Genomic DNA, 11,672 nt, shown 5'->3' on the forward strand with positions numbered 1-11,672 from the left:
TGTTCCTCTGACACATCTGAAATGCGCTCGGAATGCAATTAGCACCAGGTGCGTCAAGCATGCGCTCTGGACGTTGTGTGCGTACGGAAAACGCTTAATATACGTAACTCCAACGCGTCTATCCGCAGCAACGGGAAATGGGTTGCGGACTTCCAATGCAAACTATACGCACGTAATGCGGAATGAATACGCTGAAGTCGCAATTCATACGCCAGTACGTAAAATTCAATTTATTCCAAAAAAATCAAATGTTCGGCGTACGGCTGCGTATTTACATACTTTCATGCGGAAATCATGCGCAGTTGAAGATATACGCAGGTGTGACCTTTACACATAGCCGAATTTAGCTCCCGACTCTCTCCCGACTATTGTTAGGATTGATTTGGGAGCTCAGTCGGCTGTAGTCGGCTGGCGTTCAGCTCAGTCGGCTGACGTTCGGCTCGGTAGGCTAGGCTGGTGTTCGGCTGATAATCATCTTGAATACGTTTGAGGTGTGTATGTGTATGTTATTTGTACAGTGGCTGAAATACCATGATGATATAGGGTATCATTTAAGGACAAAGTGAAAACAAACACAATTAACCGTACTTTTAATGGAGATGACGGCCCACATTACTGTAAAAGTACACTGAACTGCCTCACTGATTCGCAAATAAATAAAAAAAACCTCTTCATCACAAAGTTCAAACATAAGCTTTCGGCGGACCCATTGTAGATGTCGGACATGCCACGAGATCTGGCGCCGGCACATACTAGTAGTTTTTTAAAGCAAACTTGCCCTTTTATTTAATCGCCCGTTCAAAAGCTGTATGTTTTGCGCCGAATTCTTAGCTATAAGCGTGGTTTCGTGAACCCTAACCACGTTAGGTAGCTGTAGTGAAGTTTTCTCGCAATGTTCTTCGCTCAAATTTTGACAATGTGGTCGAGCTGCGAAGTGTCTGAGCAGAAATGATTGACGTTTTGTGAAGCCGCCTAGGACTCTACACTGAAAATGTACACCCCTGGGTAGAATGGTATAGTCCGCTGACCCTTCGTGCCACGTATTCCGATCCTATTCGGTCTCCGTAGATTGAGTGAGGTAGATCAATGAAAGCTGAATGAATCGTTATCTGTGACCTTCCCTGTTTATGCCGACATTTCTCTGAGTATTATCCGCACCTTTCGATATACGAAGATCAGTTAGAATGCCGTTCGGTAGGCAGTGGACCGATAACAGAGACCTTCGACGTGAGATCCGCACAACTGGCACAGGTTTGTTTTGGCTCCAAACTTTCATACATATTTCTTTTGTAAAATTATGGGTAGTACTCGGCAAAAGTTTTGCCCAGAATATGGATAGCATTATGATAACATCATTGTTGGACAAATGTATTTGTAAATTTGCATAGTCGCCAATTTGCCTTCCATTATTTTTGACAGCGTAATGGTACGTAATTCGTAGTGTTTGAATTCAGATTTAAGCGTTGTCGGGAAACAGACCTCCCCATGTTCCGAAATCTCTCTGTTCCAACATCTCTATGTTCCGAAATCCCTATATAAGGCGTTTTGCCAACGTTGTGACAAAAGGCAAAGTCACAAAAGGCAGGGCTCCAGGTTGCCAAAACGCATCCGGCCACAGGGGGGTTGCGGCCTGTCTAACACCACGCAGATCTACTCTCCAAGCAGATGTTGAGTCGCGTAGATGGAGGAGCGCCAGTGTATTTTTTTCAGACTACTAGTAGTACTACTATATCTACGCGACTCAACATCTGCTTGGAGAGTAACGCAGATCCTCGATAGTATAGTTAATTCTCTTGTTTATGATAAGATATTGTTTTGTCGCTTTTGTAAAAAGGCAACAAGAACTAGGCTGTAAACCAGTATACCGTGGGTTAGCAGCTGGTAGCAATTTACGCGGTAGGAGTTTAATTGGCCAACTACGGAAGACTAGATGCGTTACTGATTTATAAGTTACATCTGGCAGTGACCCCCGGGAACGGGCTTTCTTCCTTTTTTTAATACAACGAACAATCTTTTGTTGCTTCATTTCTTGTTTGAACACGTATGATTTCTAAATTTGAAAAATTGGGCATCATTTTGTCCATATCGATTCTTCTCGCTCTCTTGAAGGACCCTGTAAAATGAGTTTGCTTCGGCAGTCTGATAAGGCCATGTTGATTCAAGGAGGTAGTTGATGTGATTATATGGAACCCCAAAACTGCTGCGAGCGTGCGAATAAAAAAAATGTTTTCATAATGAAGGGTTGGACAAAAGACTGAACACACAGAACGGTATACGGAACATTAGATTCTCATTTTTGTTATTTCACATCTTCTTTGACCTTTGAATATTCTATGACATTATTTTAAGTACAGTCAAACCTGCCCAAGACGACCACTCAGGGACCGGAAAAAGCGGTCGATTTGGACAGGTGGTCGCTGAGAAGAGTATCGACTCAAAACATGCCCGATGCATAGTATAAATGGTTTCCGTTGTGTTTAATGGCAAATAGCAAGCACACGCACGTGAAGAAGTAAGTAAGCGAAGTCTTTAATGTCCAATATAACACGCACATGTACACGCGCGCATGCAAAAAAGTAATAATCATCAGTAAGCCTGGTGAATGTTAATACAGTGAAGAAACAGAAATTGGAACAAATTGGATGAGGACGTTCCTACCTGCGCCAGAGAAACTCTACGCAAGGAGGTTAAAAAGACAGTCTACTCAATCTACTGTGTGAGTGCTTTTGTACAACTGTACTGTACATTCACCCGTGGGTAAGTACGCTACGGGACGTACCGGGCATCTCCGCAGGCATCGAATTCGTAAGGTACACTGTAGTTATTTCAGATACGACGATCAAGAACACAGCGACGCATAAAGGCTTATATGGTAACTGAAAGCATCAAAGTTCCCCTACTGTCCAAAACGTTAGTGTAGAAATCGATAAGACGATCGTAGACGCAGGAATGCGACCGATCTTTCTTAAAAAGGTATGAGCTACACAGATCTTTCTTTAAAAGGTATGAGGCTATATACGTTTCAACATTCGTTCACTTCATAATGATAAAGATTTGAAAAAAAACTCTGTAACAACTAAATTCGGATTTTCTTACAACTAAATTTCCTCCCATATTACAGTAGGCTGCCACGTTGACCGCCGCCATCTTTATTTTAAACATAACATCGACGCAAACTGGCCGATTTCGGCACAAAATAGCGCAAGTCATCATAAAAAATCTGTCGAAACCTCAAGATTGAAAATGACGCGGTCGTTATGGGTCCCATTTTTAGCCAGGTGGTCATTGAGAAAAGGTCGCTTAATGCTTACGTCAATGGGAAAAAAATCGGGACCGAGAAAAAGCGGTCGAAATGGGCAGGTGGTCGCTGAGAAGAGGTGGTCGCTCGGGCAGGTTTGACTGTATCCCGTTATTTTTTTTTGCAATCCACGGCATATGTTTGTTTATCTTAAGCTGCTTTGTACGACGTACAGTATGGTTGAAAATGTTTTTGGGGAAACGGACGAAAACTGATGCGCGCGCGGATATCATTCATATAATCAAAGCAACACGGTCTAATGTGCATCTCATCATGGGTTATGCAATAGAAGCAAACATATTCAACAAATTAAAACTATTTGAATTTTTCAGGTATCACAAATGATGAACTGACGGGCGACTTAGAAGACGAGTTGGCGTGTTCCGTGTGGTGAATACCGACTTTTATATAATTATATTGTTGAATTGTATTGTGATGAAGAAATGCAATCCGAAGCGCTGTTATCTAGGTGGGCCATCTAAAGGACAATGTCTACATAGACACAGCTGAAATCATATCATACAGATATCCGAAAGTCTGAATCAGCAATGTAGTGTAAACGTACCCGGTAACACTAGAAATACGTTAACAGTAAGCCAACTTGTAACAGTTTAATATGCATGCTACAGGAGTCTAGAATTACATAGGAAGCGAAATTAGGGGACTTACTCCATGAAATATTTTGTTCTTCTGTTAATTGCACGGAATCCCCTTATCCCAAACCGGTGCGGCCAGTAGTGGCTGAAACTTGCATGATGGTAAAACTAGTAGAGCTATCGACCACCCAAATGTTTAAATCAAGGCGAAGGAGTGTATGTTATCCTTTCTTACAAAGATAAGTATCCCCCAATGATTCTGTTATCAAGCGCTTGTTGACTTCAAACGTGTACTATATAGAAACACTTTTTTTCCGCAATTGCTATGGCCTATTTTGACAGATAGATGTTTTTAATGTATATGTATATATGTGTGATCTTTTGTGTGCCTATGGGTTTTTTGTTCCTGAAATAAAGAATAAGGGAAGAAAAGTCATTACTATATCATGTCCGAGACAAGAGATACATTGAAAAACTGCCACGATGAAATATCCCCATTGTTTATGCAAATGTGAACTATTGTACATAAGTAGTACTTCAATTTGTACAACATTGCTAAGGTACCTACTTATACATACCAAAAATTATAAAAATCTGCTGTTCCCTTCTTGAGTTACCCTCTTCAGACGTTTGTGGCAAAAAAACCCCTACTATGCCAAACCAAGGCCAAACTTATGTCACCTCTTCCCTATTACAAGAGCAAACAACCAAAAATCGTGACCATAGCTTCTTCAGGACACAAAATAGTAAAACCTGAACTCAGTACTCAGTACCAGAGGAGGCCGATAAGGGGCCCAGATTTTAATCATTTCCAGCTTTATCACACCCCACCAACGCATGAAGTATGAAACCAATCCTTTCAGCCTTTCACAGACGGACGGACTCACATACACACAAACGCTAGTACAAAATATAACCTCCATGAAGATTCATGTTGGAAATTAAGCCTTTAGTTAGATTAAGAACTAACAGCTTTTGATGAACAAGAGTTTGTTCATTTTCAGCTATACCATCCTGCTGACAGCCATGACCATGGCGTGTGCGCACAGAATCTGTGAGTCCTGTGCAGATTCTCTGCAGACGCAAAGCTGCCCAGAGTGTAGAGCTGCATTCGGTTCTCTTGGAGTCGACGAAGAAACCAGACAGCGGGTGGGTGAGGTCCCCGCTAAATGCGGCCAATGTGGTAGTTTCCAGGGCTCCGTGAAAGATGTTCTTAAGCACAAGGAGAAGGAGTGCCTGTCCCAGACGGTAATTCCCGCTTTGCTCTTACTCTCCTTCTGTCTCTCTCTCTCTCTTCTCTTCTCTCTCTCTCTCTCTCTCTAATTCACTTCGTTTATTCCTAAGAATTACAAATGTTGGGTGAACGTCTGCGTATTGACAGAATTCCACGCGGACCACATACGCACGCGTACTTGAAAATATACACCTTAAAGTGGGGTCACACCTGCGTATATTTTCAAGTGCGCATGATTTCCGCATGAAATGTTGTCAATACGCGGCCGAACGCCCAACATTTGGAATTTTTTTTGGAATAAATCAAATTGTACGTCGAGCCCATCTGGCGTTTGAATTACGACTTCAGCGTTTCCATTTCGCATGAGGTGCGTTTGATTGCATATAAAATGCGCAACAGAATTTTTCGTGCTGCGAATAGCTGCCATTGAGGTACGTATCTTTGGCGCACACAGCGTCTACCGACCGCATGCCTGACGCACCTGGTGCTAATTGCATTCCAAAGGCATTTCAGGTGTGTCAGAGGAACACTTTCTGTTACATATACTTTTGTCTGCGAGCATTGCCAATAGAGCATTTTTGTTAGAGGAACACATTGTACTACGTATATTTTTGTTTACAGGCAGTTTGAGTGTGTGCAACCCTATCTTCTGAATGTTTAATTCTTTTTTGTTGTTGTCCTGGTCTGTGTCTTTGCACCTATAAGCTACGATCCTTCTGATGGATTAGATCAAAGTCTTTAGACCACATCGGAAAAAACATCTTCAAAAGGAATGTGTCCTATGGACTAGAGTTTCCTTTGCAATTTCCCTTGCTTTTATATTTATGTATGTATTGAACAATCTCTGCCAAAACGTTGCCTTTTGCCAATGATTATAATGTTCACACTAGGGCTGGGTACCGGTACCGAAAATTCAGGTCCAGGTCCGGTTCAGGTCCAAAGGATCAGGTCCAGGTCCGGACCTGAACCTGGACCTGATTCAGTATGACTCATACCAGTGGTTCATTTCACTACAAAGAAATCTGTTTGGTAGAATATTAGACTTACACTGGCGCTTTAAAGTCCTACAAAGCTAACTGCACCTGTACGATTGGCTGTAAAACTTGGTAGAAATTACTACAAACTCTACTCTACTTCATTCTTGTTATTTTCATCCACCTGCAAGCGCCAGAACGTGTGAATTCCTGATAAAATAATCTGTTAATTTTCTAATCGGTCCAACATCCGGTCCACCTAATTTTTTCAGGTCCGGTTTTTCTGGACCGGTCCAATAAGAAAAACCGGTTTTGTACCGGTACGCTGTACCGATACCCAGCCCTAGTTCACACATGACACATGACATACAGGTGTACTGTCGCTGGAGAGGCTGTGGTGACACAATGGCAAGGGGACTGCTGGGCCCGCATGAGGACGTCTGTGATAACAAAAAGGTTACTTGTCACTGTGGCTACAAGACGATCCTGGTGGAGTTGGACAGACATTTGGCGACGGAGTGTGCGACCCTTCCCATCCGATGTCCATTGGACTGTGGTACTAATGTTGAAAGGTACAGCTAGCCAATACTCCAGGCAGAGGATGCTGTCCGTGCGTTGTCGTCGCCGCGATTTCTTATTTTGGCTATCATCAAGACAAACTGATGATATCGTGGCCACTATAAGCCCTGACCATAACCTCTGCCTGGAAACAAGATTTTTTTTTAGATACAATCGTCTGCTGTAGGGAATTATGAGCCCTTATCTCCTATAGTGGGATACTACATTCAGTCAGGCTGATAGGTCATATAGCGGCGACATTTGAATTGAGGCTAGCCGTATTTCATGTATCCGGTATGGGGAAATGGTTTCGTTTTTCTTTCATGTCGTATTCATTTTCATTTAACGCTTTTCACATGAAATACTATCGTCTGTGGATTTTTAAAGTATTGCTTCTTTTCTTGAAGGGCCAAAGTGGCAGTACACATCACTCAAGAGTGCCAACGAAAGGTGACCTGTTGCTCAGTGCCAGGTTGTGGTTTTGTGGGGAGGGTCCCGGACTTGGCCGAGCACAAGGAGGGGTCTGCAAGCAGACATGTTAAGCTGCTCGAACTTTACAACACCAGACTCAAGATCTGCTTGGCCGAGGGCAAGATAAAGGTACATAGATCTATCAGTATCACATTTTCCCTATCTTCATATTTGTATTATGTATCATTTCAATTAATATCTTTAACCATCGTCATGACTAGTGCGTCATGAATGCAATTTGCCCCTGTGCCTAGTATTTCCATGACATAACCACACTCGCACTCACTGCACGGTTTATTGCCCTCTGTGCTGTGAGGGATGTACTAAGAATATGGAGAAGTAAACGTGTTGGCCGGATCTTTCGGCGTTTCGTAGGTTTCTGGAGAAACCCCTCTCCAAAAAATATTACTACAGTTATCTGTGTATTATTGATCGATGTAATTTGAGCCTACAGGCCACATAAGGGAGGTCAAATGTCGGGTACGCTCGGAATTGACTTTAACGTACAGTATATCACAAAACGAACACGCAGGCCAGTACTACTGTGATTTAGTTTTGCTTTGATTTATGTTTCAGCGATCAGACGCAGCCCTCGTCTATGGTAGGGTGAAAGCCATAATATTCACTGTCCCCCAGCTAAAGAGAAAGATTACAGAGGGAAGAACCACCTTCACCTCGCCATCCTGCAAGAATATCCACGACGGGGAGTGGAAGGTGTCTCTTCAGAAAGAGGGGTATAGGTGGTACCTATGCCTGTGCCTCGTGTCACGAGCCAGCCCCCTACATTTAAAAGTCATGTAAGTCTAAGTGTGAACAGTGCTATTATACACATTGCAGGTGCATGAACTAAATAATTTCCTAGTGCATTTACTAACTCTCCAAGCAGAGGCTGGTGGGAAAATCATGACCTTTTTTAAGAAAAAACGAATGAAAGGAAAAGGTCTAGATTTTTCCCACCGACCTCTGTTTGAAGAGTAGCATCTACAACGGAGAGGAGCACGGGGCCAGGCCCTGACCAGAGCACGTATGCAAGCATTTGCTACCTTTGGAGCGTAGATTGTAATGAAACGTGTTTGAAAGAAATATGGTATGATTGGTATCTTTGAATTTAATTAACAGGTTCCTACTGCAATCGCCTGGCCCTGACTGCGGGGAGGACCATGCTATTACACTGGATGGGACAGTGGAGGCCAAGGAAAACTGGAGATACGGAGCTCCAGTTCCGTTTGGCCAGCTGGAGGAATACAGCGCGCACGATGATCGGCTCACAGTGAAGGTGTTGCTGCAGGAAGTGTCGGCGTCTGTAGATATGTAGATTCTAGTATGTTTAAGTCTAGTAAATAATCCATCTAGTTTTTGACACGAGATTTCAAAATCTGTTTGTAGATGGTGTATTTTGATAAAAGTTGTGTTATACCTATGTATTTTATAGGTGTTTCTTAATGGTGTGTTTTGACATGTGTTCATCCTATGTGCATGTAGAATTTCTTAATTTGTTATGTTCATTTTAATAACTACGTTTGAATTAAGCATAACGGGAGGTGCCCTAAGATGGTATCCGCTATAAGATGGCATTAATTTTTTGCTGATGTTATGATGCATATGTGTTTGTTGCCACTATGCTGATTAGATAAATAAACCAAGTCCATGTACACAACTGTTTTGCATTAAGATATACTTACACTTATTCACTGCAGTTTTTAGGTGTAATTTTCACAATAATGTTGGTAGAGCCTAATCATTGTGGTCACTTACTAGGTATTGGTGGCTGGTGTCCATGAATAAACAACCAGTAAAAAAACAGCCACACAACTGTCATACACATAAGAAATAAAACTTCATATAACACTACAAATATCCTTCAAATGTTTGTTGAGTAGAAGACCGGCCATAGAAAAAGTGTGGCCCCGAAGGTGTGGCAGACGAGCGAACACTCCAAAGATTTGTTACACTTTAACAAATGATTCGTACCGTCTGTAACAATGTAACTTCTCAGAGAGGTGTCAAATATATTTCCCATATATTGTTTGGGGGATGTTGGCGGTGTAGTTTTTTGGTAATAATTTGTTAGTCGGACCGCTGCCTTCAGTCAATTTCAATTCCAATTATAACATAGAAGTCTATGGTAAGAAAAAAAACTCATCAATGAGCCATTATCCAGAGACCTCCTTTCGTAGCCAAAAAAGAGACAAGCGGATTGTAGTGGTACTACACAGTATATAATTAGCAGGTAAACATGAAATGCAGTGTCGCTTCATGCTAGACGAAGTCTATTTAATCATTCTAAATATGGATCTTCAGCAAAACACATTGTCAGAGCATGGAATGAAACATATGTTAGAACTTATAATTACGTCAAAATAGTTGATACACGAACGCGACGCAGAGAGAAAGACTAATAAAACACTTCCGCGTAAAAAGGAGCATAAACCAGGGCGTGTTGATAAATACGTGGCGTTTTTTATCATAAAGACGATCAGGCTGACACAAGTTCGTGTAATAATCCCTACATCACATATGATACCCTTGTACATAGTGTTTGGTAGTGGAGCGCAACATACCTGGCGGAGTGAAGTGGTACTGCAGGTAATGTCTGAACTATAATATGTGCACGTATACATATACATACATCATACAATTACATAGAATGTATGTATGAGACTAGGTACAGCGTATTAGGAGTCAGCACAGTGTATTAGAAGTCAGTACAGTGCACATACTCAGTACAGTGTATTAGGTTGTATGCATTGTATTTCAGCCAAATACAATGTATCTCGCTAACACACTGTATTCAGCGAAATACAGTGTGTTAGCGAAACGCACTGTATTTGCGAGATACACTGTATTTGGCTGAAGTACATTGTATTTGGCTGAAATACAATGTATTAGCCAAATACAGTGTATTTGGGGGTGAAATACACTGTATTTCAGCCAAATACATTGTATTTGGCTTTTGACCGGTATGAACCGCCATAGATAGCGGCGAGCTCCCGATGATAATGGGTACCAGGCTAAGATGGAGTATCACAAATAGAGGTTGGGGAAAGGGCCGCAACATACCAACAAACTAACCCTGATCCACCCATCTGCTTGGAGATGTTATTCGAATTCCTGCATGGCATGCATGACCCGTGACCTTTTGACCTCAGTAAACTCAGTCGAAGAAAACAAAGTTCTCACCTTACCAGCGACTCTGGAATTCTGGATTCCACAAGAAGTCTGTCTGGGAGGGAGTTGGAGTTCTAAGACGCCTGCGTCGTCCTGATTTGTAACTCTCTGATGACTTTGAGACGGAATTTCTCCAGACAACGACACTTCGAGACGGAACGAGGGCCTCCCGTCTGTCAGAATATAGGTAGCGGTCCTTACATGTCAAAGGTCAGAGGGTAAAGGTTATCACAGTGTCGGCCGCTAGGAGGCGCGCTTAAGCAGAGCGGCATCAAAATCTCCAAGCAGATGTTGGGTATATGCTGTCTCTACCAAACCTCTTGGTCGAGTTGAAAAAAAAAAAGTTGTGAAAGTACTATTGCACACCAGTTTGCCGAATATTCTTGAAATTTAAGTACCAGAGTGTCACACATTACTTTGATGTATCTAAAATATTGAAGATAACTATAGAATTATGAATTAATCTCCAAGCAGAGACGAGATCCTTCTTGCATACGTATTTATTATAGAATGTATGCACAGCATGACATGTAGCGAAATAAAGAATACTTGAGTTATCTGACTGGAGAACTCTGGCTGAAAACAGAACATCTTGGAGGGACATGTCTACAGCCGCTATGCATCTCCCCTGATGCCCGCGGCTGATTGATGATTGAGTTAACGAAAATAAAACGAGTAAAAACTACAAAAAATTGTGCATTGTGAGAAAATTGATTCAGAAACCATTGCATATCTGAGAATTTTACTGTATTTTCCTTTTTAATAAAAGTTTCCCCCAGATCTTATCATCCTTTAGTATATATATCTTATTACAACAACGCTCCAGTCTTATTTCTGTATATCTTAAAACTTTAAAATATTGATATAATTAGTTACAACAGTTAAGATGCAACATAACCTCCCTTCGGTGCAACACACCAACTTCGCATGCACTTGCTCTACCACACTGAACGACCTGTCACATCTAACCTCTGCAAATGATTTCTGTCGAAGTTGGACCTGCTGTAGATGAGACCTACGTCGCAAAGTAGACAAAACACTTAATAGATAGTCAATATAGTTATACAGCGTCTATAAATACTTGGCTAATTAATTATTTACCTTACAACTTACTTAGATCATGAGTAAATAATGTCCGCATATGTTTGATGCTGTATCTTAAAGGCCCACATTGTAGGATCGGAAGGTTAAAAAAGCCCACGTTTTGATTATTTCTTGACAAAGTAATATAAACCTTCCTGACCTTTTACATCACCTAGTGGTATTCACACGATACAACTGCTGTATTTTTGTGTTGAAACTCGGGATGTATTCTCATATCAGCTTTGTTTGGGTCACGGGGTACCGACACATAGTTCAACATATAATGTACC

At 41.6% G+C, this 11,672-nt stretch overlaps 1 protein-coding gene across 1 annotated transcript; it reads left to right on the forward strand.

The window, feature by feature from the left end:
- The first annotated feature begins 1,045 nt into the window (after nt 1-1,045).
- Nucleotides 1,046-8,894, forward strand: LOC118424171 (TNF receptor-associated factor 3-like). Its single transcript, XM_035832707.1, has 7 exons — nt 1,046-1,251; nt 3,631-3,688; nt 4,899-5,142; nt 6,475-6,674; nt 7,068-7,260; nt 7,708-7,928; nt 8,251-8,894. The coding sequence occupies exons 1-7, from the start codon at nt 1,185-1,187 to the stop codon at nt 8,444-8,446; spliced, it is 1,179 nt and encodes a 392-aa protein (XP_035688600.1). The 5' UTR covers nt 1,046-1,184; the 3' UTR covers nt 8,447-8,894.
- The last annotated feature ends 2,778 nt before the right edge of the window (nt 8,895-11,672 follow it).

Source organism: Branchiostoma floridae, chromosome 10 (assembly GCF_000003815.2).
Source record: "Branchiostoma floridae strain S238N-H82 chromosome 10, Bfl_VNyyK, whole genome shotgun sequence".
NCBI lineage: Eukaryota > Metazoa > Chordata > Leptocardii > Amphioxiformes > Branchiostomatidae > Branchiostoma > Branchiostoma floridae.